Raw genomic sequence first — 13,299 nt, forward strand, 5'->3', positions numbered from 1 at the left:
ATTCCGCAATGCCCATGATTCTATTCTAGCTATAGCAATTTGAAGTTGCCTTTCGATGGTGTTCATAGTCTGGGATTGAGTAGAGATAATGAGGTCATCGGCAAACATGTACGATTGTACTGTATTTGGTACATCCCTTGTCATGTTGGTGATTCTTATTGCAAATAATGCTGGACTCAGAATGGAACCCTGTGGTACACCTTCCTCTTGTTCAAATGTTTTGGATAAATTATTCATGTATCTGACCTGAAAAGTTCTATGGCATAGGAAGCTTTGTATAAATTGGGGTAGATGACCTCTCAAGCCGAAAGAGTGTAGATCTTTAAGAACACCATACCGCCAGGTGGTATCAAAGGCTTTCTGAATATCTAGATTCATCATCACCAGATGCTGTCCCCTTATGAAGGCATTACGTATATTTGACTCTGCTTTTATCATTACGTCTAAGGTGGAACGGTTTTTCCGAAACCCGTACTGATTACTATTTAGCAAGTTGTTAGTTTCCAGGAACCAGATTAACTGTCTGTGAACCATTTTTTCCAGGACTTTGCCTAAACAATTGGTCAGTGATATTGGCCTATAGTTATGTGGAAAGGTACGATCCTTTCCGGGCTTTGGGAAGGCTAGAACTATTGAGTGACACCAGGAAATTGGGTAAGCATTTTCTAAGAATATTCGGTTGTAATAGTTTAACAATGATCTTTTTGCTCTGTCGTTAAGTTGTTTTAACATTATATAGTAGATCCCATCTGGACCAGCAGCGCTATTTGATGTTTTATTGAGCGCTCCAAAAAGTTCTGTTAATGTGAATGGCTGGTTATATGGATGTGAAATTCTCGTGTAAAAATTAATCTTATGCTGCTCTGCAGTTTTTTTAATTCGCTGAAAGGTTGGTTTGTAGGAGGCAATTGCTGATATGCTAGCGAATGATTCCGCTAAGGCATTTGCTATTTCTCCCGGGGATGACAACTCTTTCCCTTCCCAGTTTATTATTGTAGCTGGGGACTGAATGTATTTGCCATTTAGTGTTTGTATTTTTCTCCAGATAATTCTGCTTTCTGTATCCTTGTTTATGCTCGAGGAAAAGCTAATCCAGGCATCTTTCTTTGCTTTTCGTCTTATTTGGCGGAACTGAGCTTTCAGTCTTTTGAAGTTAATTAGATTGGTAGTTGTGGGAAATTTACGAAATAAATTCCAAGCTCTATTTTTGTACTGTTTGGCGTGTGTGCAATCTTGATTCCACCAGTAATTACTATGTTTCCGTTTCCCCGGGAAAGATTTTGGTATTGCGAAGGTAGCAGCTTGTAATATTTGTTTAGTTACATGTTCTGTGACATTGTCTATGGGTTGAGATTGAATTATTTTATTGTCTAACTGCACGTGGGTTGCATATTCATACCAGCGTGCCCTACGAAATTTCCAAGTGGAGTGACGTGGTGAAGGAGAGTTTGCCCGTGTTTGCAGCTTGCAGAGAATCGGAAGGTGATCACTGTTTAGTGGATTTTCAAGAATCGACCACTCCATAATAGTATATACGGAAGGAGAACAGATCGATAGGTCTATTGCACTCATGGATCCTGTCGAAAAATGAATATAGGTAGGTTCACCAGTGTTCAGAAGGGTAAGTTGATAAGAGTCCAGAAGGGATTCTATTAACTTGCCTCTCTTGTCAATTGTTGGAGATCCCCACATCGGATGATGAGCATTAAAGTCTCCAAGTAAGCAGAAAGGAGACGGTAGCTGTTCTATTAGTTTTTCTAGATCATCTGAAGAAAATGAGAAATTAGGAGGAATATATATAGATGCTATTGTAAGAGTGATGCCAATTTCAATGCGCACTGCCACTACTTCAAAAGGAGTCTGAAGAGCAATATGTTTGGAGGGTACGTTGTTTCTTATAAGAACCGCCACTCCTCCACGGGCTGGAGAGTCGATATTTCTATCTCTTCTAAAGATAGAGTAATTTTTTATAGTAGGACACACTTGTGAATTTAAATAAGTTTCCTGTAGGGATACGCCTGCTGGATCATAACGGTGGATGAGATCACATATATCATCCTTTGTACTGCGAAACCCTCTACAATTCCATTGAAGAATTCTTTCCATTAGGCGGTTTTGTTAGTTGTTTTTGTTTCTGACTGCTTTTTAGTTGTGACTTGTTTGCATCGATCCGATTTTCCTTTGTCTTTCTTTGGAAAGTAGGGACGTGTTACGTCCATCTCATCAGTCGCATGAAGTTCTAATATGGCATCTTCTGGGTCATTGTGCTGGTCAATATCCATTCTGGTTGAATTTGGAGGTTTCAGTACCATGGTTTCTGTCACTTTTTGTTTTGCTGTTGGGTTTACATTAGCTGGAATGGTAATTGGTGTATTACTGGCTTGTTCAATTTTTTGTTGCGAAGGACACTGTATGGGGGCAGAGAGCATGGAGCATGCCCAATTAGCGACAGACATATTTGGGGAAACGGCAACATCTGTTTGTGTACCTGTTGACTGAAATTGTTTAGCAGCCGTTGCATATGTACATTTTGGATCTGTTTTTTGTATTTGCCTTCTCGCCTCTGGATATGTCACTTTATTCTCAAATTTTATATTTCTGGATTTTTTTCCCTTGCTTCCAAAGTTCACAACTTTTGGAAAAAGCTGGGTGGTCACCCTTACAGTTTGGGCAAACAGAAGTCATAGCAGTGCATTCAGTTTGATTGTGCTCCTTTAATCCACAAATTGGACATACTGGCTCACTTCGACATGCTGTTTGGGAGTGTCCATATCTTTGGCACTTGTAACACCTGAGTGGGTTTGGGATGTAAGGATGGACACGGCAATGGAGATAGCCTGCTTTAACAGATGATGGTAGGATGGGAGAGCTGAAAGTAAGAATTATGCTCCTAGTGGGAACAAGAACACCATCTTTCCAAGTCATAATTCTCCTTGGTTGTATGACTTTTTGTTTACTTAGCTCTTGAACTATCTCCTCCTCTGATACAGCTAACAAGTCCCATTCTGCGATTACTCCCTTCGAGGAGTTTAAGGTGGCATGGGGAATAACTTTTATTGGTTGTCCGCCAAAAGTAGTCATGTTTAATAATTTTTCGGAATGCTGGGATTTCATGGTCTCTACAAGAAGATCCCCTGACTGGAGCCGCTTTACGGTTTTTGGACAAGGAATGGGGACAGTTTACTCAGAGGCAACTCTGATAGAGAGTGTAGTATGAGGAATGCTGGTATTTCCTCTTGTGGGGTTGTTTTCAACCTCTTTGGCTGAGAGTAGTCATTTTCGGTATCATTTTCTAGTCTTGAGCTCGATGGCTCTAAAGGTCGAAAAGAACTGTTTTCCATCTTTGCTCCTTTCAGCCCCGGGAGAGTGGATTTCTTCTCCCAGGTTACCGGCCCCGCCATGGGGAGGCAGGAGCAGTGCTGCCAGAGTGACCAAGAGGTATAAGGGTTAATGCATTAGTTTAAAGAGAAAAAAAGAAAGGTGAATTTCCTTCCTATAACTTAGCTGCAATTCATAATACTAAGTTAACAAATAATTAATGGGAACGTAAGAAAACTTTTACAAATGAATATAACTGTAGCTTTGACAAAAAGGCTCTAGAAATCACTCAGGGAATCGCTTGATATTAAATATTATAACCAGCAACACACTGAATATATTAGAAACAACCATATTAACAAAGTATACACATATTACTTCAAAAACTTGTTCATATATCTCATGACAATTTGATAAAAGTACTATCTGAATATTACATAGAATATCAAGATAAACTAGGATGTAAAAAACAGTACTGGTTAGACCTCATCAACCTTAATGTGAAAAACAACTACATACAGATGGGTAATAGCATCTATGTGCAAATTAGAGGCGTGGCTACGGGATCAAGTAGTCCATGCTCCATAGCCAACCTCTATTTGCACTTTTATGAAAATAAGCTTAAATAAGACATCACATACTACAGGTACATAGACAATGTACTAGTCGTCAACCATACAGACTTTGAAAACATGGCTAAAAAAATCTATCCTGAAGATTTGACTATAGAAAGAACCAACACAGAAAGCAACCTGCAAGCCACCTACCTAGACAGTCAAATCACAATAACAAATGACTTTGTATATACCAAACACTACAATAAAAGAGACCTGTTCGGCTTCTCAACAATTAAACTAACTAACTGGGAAACTAAATTAGCCAAAAATATACATGGAAACATTATCAGAAACCAAACAAACAGAATTATACACATGCAATAGCCCAAAAAGCATTATAGCAGCTTTAATAAAACTGAAAAATACCCTTATCAAAAACAAAATACCTGACAATTACATCAGACAACATAAAAGTAGCCGCACAAGCTAAACTCATACAGCAACCAATTAACATTAGTCCTAATAGTATCATAGAAAAAATTTTTTCCACGGAGCATAAAAGCACTAATTAGAACTGTAATTTGGTCCCCTTTTGAACCCTAGGTTAATTGCACATAGGTGTGGCTCGACACCTATCTGCACGGTACCTGGATGTCCAAAATAACACCAGGAATGTAAATACACTGGTCATCATCACCATACAGATATAATGCATTTCCACTAAATCAAGATTTAATTACAAGCATGGAAACACAGGGTTAATATTCACAATGAAAGAGGCTATATATAATTGTAAATAGTTATCCCCATGGGCACATACAGGGCTGGCATGCCCTAGAAAAGTGTTGCCAGTCCACAACCTACATATAACACATTTAATTTTAATAACTATCATCCCATCTTTTCCCATTTTATTTTAATTACCACCATGTCAATTATTACCATTTATTTCTATCATTTTTAGCCTGGTTAGATATCATATTGTATCTGCTTCCCACAATAATAAGCCAAGCTTTAAATTACAATCAACACCAGCACACACTCAGGAATGCAAAGCATGTGACTTTGCCTACGGCAAGGTTAACCATCATGCCACGGATAAAACCTGGTATGTATGTGCAATAAACTGTACCACACACATAAAACTAAACTTTGGTGGGAAATTGAACATTTTCAGACTGACCACCACAGGACATGTAGGTAAGATTCTATGATATTTCAATAGGTTACATACCCGTAGGGCTTTGAATCTCCTATCACAGTTTGCTGTAATATACGAAAACCACCCTGTTTACTTAAAATTTAGTACTTATATAAAAATAAGTACATATATTCAATAAGATTACTCTTATAATTCCAAATTATCCACCAAGTATTTAACCTGCAAAACTGGTACAGAGATTACAGACACTGGTATGTATAACACATTCCTCCAGTATGGCTATATGTTTGCTCAAATCCCCTGAGGAGTAGCAGAGGTATGACCATGAGGAGGAATTTTAATTTTCATTAATTTTCACTAACATTTGCCAATTTCTCCAGCTTTCTTTAAAATTTCATTAATTTAGTTGCTTTTATATGTATCTTATATATTTTTATATGTAAGGCAATCCATACCAGGGCTAGTTTTAAATATAACTAGCGGGTTGGTTGGGGTCACTACAAACCTGATACTCCCGAGTAGTACCACAATCTAAAAATAATAATGTATAAATAAGTTAAGTACATATACAATTACGTGTAATGTCTCATTGTCGTGCAATTTCTAATGTCCATAGACAATAGCATTAACGCTGGAGCCAATATTTATTTATTTAAACCTAAACGTCATTCGACATAAATCCAATATATATATGTATATATATATTGGAATAGTTGAAAGTGGAGGTGAAGTGGTGGTTAAACAGGTGAAAGAATTTGAAAAACGTAGTACAAAAATAAACTGGGACTGAAGAAGCAAAAGAAAAAAAAAAAAAAAAAAAAGTACAAAAATAAAAATGAGAAATAATAATAAGTACATTAGAGTAAAATATAAATAATCAATTTAACACAATTCAAATCAATTTAAAACAATTAAAAATCAAATTAACGCAATTAAAAGAATCTAACGAAAATATTCAAAACGATTTTCCTTCCTGAAGCTGACAACGCTTTTCGACAGTATGTCGTGATCACAGGAATGAAAATTACCGAATTGGGTTAAACCTGGTACTTAAATAGAGATTATTTGTCTTCGCGCATGCGCGTAAAGGTCCACGCATCGGAGATCAAATATGGCCGCCGAACATTAACAGAATTCTGGTGTAATTTAATTTCAACGGTTTCTGCAATTAATAGTCGCGTATAATTACGTTGAACGTTAAGTATTTTGGCTTCGTTAAATAAAAAAGTATGTTTTTCGTTAATGGCATGAAAGGCTAATTCTGACGCTGCTGAACGAGAAGCACGAACCAAGGCTTCATGTTGATTTACACAAATATTAAGAGAAAATCGGGTCGAACCCTGATAAGACGAGTCGCAATCACCGCAAGAAATGTTGTATACCAGATCATTAATTTGTGTTGCGAACGCTGAAAGAACCGAGCGAGTAACTTTAAAATAGTGTGTAACTTCCGTATTGGCCTAGCTACAATTTTAAATTCGGTATCTTTAAAGAATCTGTTAAGCTGTTTGTGCCACTGTTCAACATATGGGACAGAAATTTTTTGATATTACTATTGTTGATTGGTGTAGTATTTTGTATCCTATCCTTAGCTTGTACCCTAATTCAGTTTATTGTGGTAATGGAATAACCCCTGTTTAAGAATCTGCTAGTTAATATTTGTATTTCTGAGTCCAAAGCAGATTCCGTCGTTGAATATTTATGGCATTAAGAAATTGATTAAAGATAATCGATCTTTTGTAGGTGAACGGGTGATAGCTATTATAATGTAGAAGCATACCGGTGTTTGTAGGTTTTCGATAGATGCTAAATTGTATTTTATTCGAGTCCCGGGTAAGCGTGAAATTTAGAAAGTTTAATGACTTTGTATCCGTATCCTCCCTTTCCAACGTAAATTTGAGTCTAGAATGAATATTATTAAACGAATGTAAAATGTCTTGGATAGTATTACTATCGGTAATAACTAGAACATCATCTAAATACCTCCCATAGTATGTGATACGGGTTCGAAAAGGTGTCAAATGTATCTGCTCAATCGTTGAGAGATAGATCTCTGACATTAAGCCACTCAGGCTCAAACATATTGGTAATCCAAAAATTTGTTTGTATACCTTGTCTCAAAAGGTGATGTAGTTAGCCTCAACTAAAAGTTTAATTAAGTGAAAAATTTCCTTAATAGGTAGCTTCGTATAATCAATCGGTGTCGAGTTTTTATTTAACATATCCCAAATAATATCTAATGTGTATTCAACGTTTACATTTGTATATAATGAGGTAACATCTAGTGAGAATAAATTTTCATTGTCGCCGAGTCTACAGTCTTTAAGCTTATTAAATAATGTATCGTAATGCTTAATAAATAATGTATTGAGTAGTACACCTCCGATTCATACTATCTAATTAATTTTTAAACTCTTATTGACTATTTCATTCACTTCCTGTCTCTCCAGCAGTAAACAATCGATACACACAACTATGGGATATTTTTTGAATGGCTTGGTACAAAATTACATTAAATCTACACTAAGGTACTCGGCCCAAAGTTACCATATTTCTTTTCTAAAATATTGCCTTCAAAAAAACAACATCGTTCCGAAGTTTGCCAGGGGGAATTTAAATCAAAAAATTTCAGGCATAAAACAACTAACATTGGCGACATCGCGTAATATTGTTAAGCTTGCCTTAAAATCTCGATATTCGAATAAACAAAAATACCTTTCTCAGGTTAGGAAGCTTCACGATAAATTAAAAAATTATCTACATCCGAACGATTGGTCTGTACTGAAGACCTCCATAGATTTGCGACGGGAAGCACAGGCCTCAGAAATAAAAAAACAGACACGTTAATAAGTTGCAAACATTATCGGATAGGTCAAGACACGGTATGCTTCTACATTATAATAGCTATCACCCGTTCACTTACAAAAGATCGATTATCTTTAATCAATTTCTTAATGCCTATAAATATTCAACGACGGAATCTGCTTTGGACTCAGAAATACAAATATTAACTAGCAGATTCTTAAACAGGGGTTATTCCATTACCACAATAAACCGAATTAGGGTACAAGCTAAGGATAGGATACAAAATACTACACCAATCAACAATAGTAATATCAAAAAATTTCTGTCCCATATGTTGAACAGTGGCACAAACAGCTTAACAGATTCTTTAAAGATACCGAATTTAAAATTGTAGCTAGGCCAATACGGAAGTTACACACTATACTGAACAATCACTGGGTTCTTTCAGCGTTCGCAACACAAATTAATGATCTGGTATACAACATTTCTTGCGGTGATTGCGACTCGTCTTATCAGGGTTCGACCCGATTTTCTCTTAATATTCATGTAAATCAACATGAAGCCTCAGTTCGTGCTTCTCGTTCAGCAGCGTCAGAATTAGCCTTTCATGCCATTAACGAAAAACACACTTTTTTATTTAACAAAGCCAAAATACTTACCGTTCAACTTAAATTATACGCGACTATTAATTGCAGAAACAGTTGAAATTAAATTACACCAGAATTCTGTTAATGTTCGGTGGCCATATTTGATCTCTGATGCGTGGACCTTTACGAGCATGCGCGAAGACAAATAATCTCTATTTAAGTACCAGGTTTAACCCAATTCGGTAATTTTGATTCCTGTGATCACGACATACGGTCGAAAAGCGTTGTCAGCTTCAGGAAGGAAAATCGTTTTGAATATTTTCGTTAGATTCTTTTAATTGCGTTAATTTGATTTTTAATTGTTTTAAATTGATTTGAATTGTGTTAAATTGATTATTTAATTATTTATATTTTACTCTAATGTACCGGTAGGTTGTCGATTTTTTCATTTTTATTTCTGGAGGGTATCATACGGAAGTGTTCTACGCACTATATTGAGGTAAACTCCTCTTATTATTTTACTAATACTAAGAGTAATTGATTGTAGGAATCTTCCACCTGGTATAGCATAAGTGGGTAGTTTGACTAAATTCAAAGGACGGGACATTATTAGAAGGAACTGGCAAGTGAAGTGGGCATTTTTTTAATGCCTGATGCTGGATAAGCTTCATTTCTGGCATAATTTTGCAACTGATAATAGTAATTATAGTAAAATGGGGAGGGAAAGCAAAGGTAGTTCAAAACCAGACTGTATGATTATGACATGATCACACAAGAAGTGAACAGGTGGCCAGCTGTCACACAGGGTACTATCAAAGATTTACTGGAATTGGAGGGTCACTTTTTTGGCAATATGAGTGACTCATTTTTTTAAAAATAAAAAAAAAAAATTTTTTTTTTTTAGATGCAAAAAAATTCCACTTCTTTGCATTCTTCTGGCATTCTAAAACTAAGACTGCTTATTGTTTATTTATATCATTTGTGTATTTACTTAATTGCCAATGAGTTATCACAGAAAGTCCAATGTAATCTACATTCAGTCATGTGAGTCAGTTTGAAAATAATTTAAAATACCGTGCCTACTTTAAAACAATTAGAATATATGTTATTTAAAAGTTGCATATTGTGTGTCTGTTATTACTCACATTTCTACACACATTTACTAGTTCCAATTTATATAGGCTTAGTCAGATTTATCGCGCTTCTCAAGTATTTGGGCAATTTGGATTATCTTTGGGATAAACCTAGCTCCTGTGAATAAGCTGGCCATTACTACAAGGGAACAGCAGTTCACAATTCTGCTGTTAACATAAAGAAACTGCACTGCATATGCTTGGAATCTAGAACTGCTTTCAGGGCATGTTCCAATGAGACATTCCTTTTATTATTACAACCAATCAATTTCAGAGAGAAGTCAAAATAATTTAACACACAAATCTGCTTATAACAAAATTAGTCATTTACTTGTATATGGATTCTTAAGAGTAACAGAAGCAAACAAATTTTATTAAAAAAATTCTACCTTGGTATTTGGGGTCTGTGCTTGATCATTTAGAAAATGAATAATAGAATTAAACTGGTCATCTGGTGGAAATGATTCTCTACAAAGAAAAAAAAAAAAAAAAAAAAAAAAAATATATATATATTTATATATTCTCACTAAACAATTTTTCTTATTATTATCCACATATTATCTCATGCAATGTGCTTGAATGCACCTTTTAAAAAACTATGCAACAGATGGCTAGTGATAAAGCACAGATATAGCCAATTTAATTGACTAATTTCATATATCAAATTTAATAGAACAATTATTTTATATATACATGTATATATTGTATGTTTGAATTTCATTACCTTTATATATATACAGTGGATTCCGGTTATTTAGGACACATCAGGACTAGAGTATTTTGGCCTGATTAAGCAGCTGCCCCAATTATGTGAAGTTTCACATAAATAGTTAAAAATACAGTATCAATCGTAATGATTGATTCTATGTATGATCAAATCGTGTTATGATATGTAGCAAGTGTCGGTCATTGCGATCACGTTTGCGAATTGAATTTTAATTCTATTAAACAGCGTTTCTAACAAGCGAAAATAGAAGGAATATTATCCGAAGGCTATAAAAGTAAAGATGTATTAAGCACAAATTTACACTTTATTACCTTACCAATTAAAAAATTAAATGATGTGTGAAAATCGGAAGAATATTTTCCACAGGTTAGCAAAATAAAAATAAGTTTACTCTTATGTGCATAGCTTAATTAATACATACAGTAATATGTACATACTAACTAGTTGATATTTCTGTTAACTGATATTTGGGGGGGGGGATAAACTTTAAAAAGTAAAAAATATAAGCATTCAATAACAAAGAATATGGCACGTACAAATTGCAACTAACATTATATGTGCAAGTGAGATATGGAGTAACACGTTAGGAAGCTTAAAATATAGGAATGAAGATTTCGTGGAAGGGAAAACACATTTCAACATAATAACGTAAAAATCCACAGAATTCCAGCTGTCGGTATCATATCAAATTCAATAAGATTGTGTTTATAATAGATTCCATTAACAGAAAAGCCCAATAAACTGGTAATTGTTTTTATTGTTTTATGGTTGTGATCTTCAGAAATCTAACCAGACTTCGTGGTATGGTCAGAAACAATCGTAGGGTAATCTCGAGTGCTGCGATCTTCTGCCCCAATTAAATGGCATGTTGTCCCAATTAAGAAAAGAAAACCCTGGCTATTTTCTCGATTTGGTTCTGTAAAGATTTGTTTCATATAAACAGCTGCCCTGTTAACTGGTGTCGCAAATAACTGGAATTCACTGTGTGTGTGTGTGTGTGTGTGTGTGTGTGTGTGTGTGTGTGTGTGTGTGTGTGTGTGTGTGTGTGTGTACAGGGTGTCTCAAAAATATTGGTACAAATGTTTAGGGGAGGTGGTTAACATCTAAAGAATGTGAATCGCATAGGAACCCATAACCGGAAACATCACGGGAAAGTAGTAGCAGAGGCACAAGAAGCAGAAATGACACAAGGCAGTAATCAGTGGCAAACATTTATTTGACATAATATTAACAATGGAGTACGAGATGGATGCGAGACAGCAATGCAGCATGGATTGACAGTCATGGTCAAATACACCTGGAGTTTCTTTGACAGTAGCAGCTGCACAGATGAGTCTCGCCATGAGATCCATTTCCGTCTGCACAGGCGATTCATACATGATAGATTTGAGGGGGCCCCACGGAAAGAAATCAAGGCTCGATAAATCAGGTGAGCGTGGGGGCCAGGCAACGGGTCCACCACAGCCAATCCATCAATGCCCAAAATGCCTGTTCAAATGGTCAAGAACACATCTTCCATAATGGGCAGGCGCCCCGTCATGTTGAAACCAAATGTTGCGTCTCACATTTGCTGGAACATCGTCAAGTAACCATGGTAGAACTTGTTCAAGAAAGATCCAATATTTAGCGGAATTCATGTGGGATGGTAACAGGTATGGGCCAACTAAGCAGTCACCGACCATACCTGCCCACAAATTTACTGTGAAGTGATGTTGTGCCGCATGGGGGAGCACACCGTGTGGGTTGTTGTGAGCCCACACATGAGCATTGTGTTGATTGAATAAGCCTCCCCGAGTGAAATAAGCCTCATCCATGAACAAAACGTAGGCTGGAAAATTCAAGTCTTGAACACTTTCTTGGAGAAACCACTGCGCAAAAGCCACATGTGCAGGATGTGTCTTGGGGGAGCAGTAACTGAACTCTCTGGAGATGAAAGAGGTGTAAGGAATCGTCATGCCAGACACGCTGTACACTGCAACGACACTCCTAAGGCAGAGGCAATGACATGTGCTGGTAGTAGGATTATTCTGGACGGCATTCAACACACTTTCTTCCATGGCGAGAGTTCGAATGTGGTCTGCCCACACTACTCCTATTACCTATAAATGACCCATAATCGCACAAATTTTGATGCACATGTGCAAACAAATGGTTGTCCGATACATGTCAGCCTGGGAAGAGTTTTCCATAAATTCGTTGAGCGGCTCGTCCATTGCCCTCTTCTAATCCATACACTAGGTGCATGTCTGCCAGCTCACAGTTCATATATCGACGCATGCTCTTCATGCAGTGACTACTGCTTGAATGAGTGAACCAGAAATTTTCCCTCTCGCAAACTGATGAACAGCGCCGTCTACCGACTTACGGTGAAGTTTCCGGTTATGGGTTCCTATGCGATTCACATTCCTTTAGATGTTACCTACCTCCCCTAAACATTTGTACCAATATTTTTGAGACACCCTGTATGTATATATATATATAATAGTAAAATATAATAATTAAGAAGCAAAATAGAAAGGAAAATAACAAAAGTTATTGTATGTCTAATGCTCCAAAACGCACAGTGCAGCAATAGAGGAAGCAAAAGGATATAAATAATGTGTGGTTTATAGAATAAATAATGTCTGTGAAAAGGGAAATGAAAAGTACACAAGGTGCCAGAACTAAGAGAAGTTTAAGGGTAGTAGAAAGTGGAAGTGAAGTAGTGGTTAAAGAGGTGGAAGAATTTAAAAAACCCAGTGCTAAAATGAACTGCGACTGAGGGAAAAAAAAAAAAAAAAAAAAATGTATATATATACAGTAAACCCCCGCTATTCGCAGTATCTGTATTCGCGGTCGCTGATTTAATATAAAATGAAACCTAAAAAAATGTGAATTTTAAAGCGCCGTGAATATTTTTCACCATAAAAAAAAACAAAAAAAAACATGGGCGTGGCTAAAATTATCTTTCCTGGTCAAAACAGTGCTCAGTGAGTGGGGGGAGAGTAGTGACAATATCGCGAGCGTGGAT

At 36.3% G+C, this 13,299-nt stretch overlaps 1 protein-coding gene across 1 annotated transcript in view; it reads right to left on the minus strand.

The window, feature by feature from the left end:
* The window catches only part of chb (CLIP-associating protein), a 1,004,436-nt gene that overhangs the window by 179,471 nt on the left and 811,666 nt on the right, over window positions 1-13,299 (minus strand). Inside the window, exon 29 of the mRNA XM_090388867.1 lies at window positions 9,952-10,030. Coding sequence (XP_090244993.1) covers window positions 9,952-10,030 — 79 coding nt within the window. The remainder of the gene's footprint in view (window positions 1-9,951; window positions 10,031-13,299) is intronic.

This window comes from Mastigoproctus giganteus, chromosome 14 (assembly GCF_048544385.1).
Source record: "Mastigoproctus giganteus isolate SK-2022 chromosome 14, ASM4854438v1, whole genome shotgun sequence".
NCBI lineage: Eukaryota > Metazoa > Arthropoda > Arachnida > Uropygi > Thelyphonidae > Mastigoproctus > Mastigoproctus giganteus.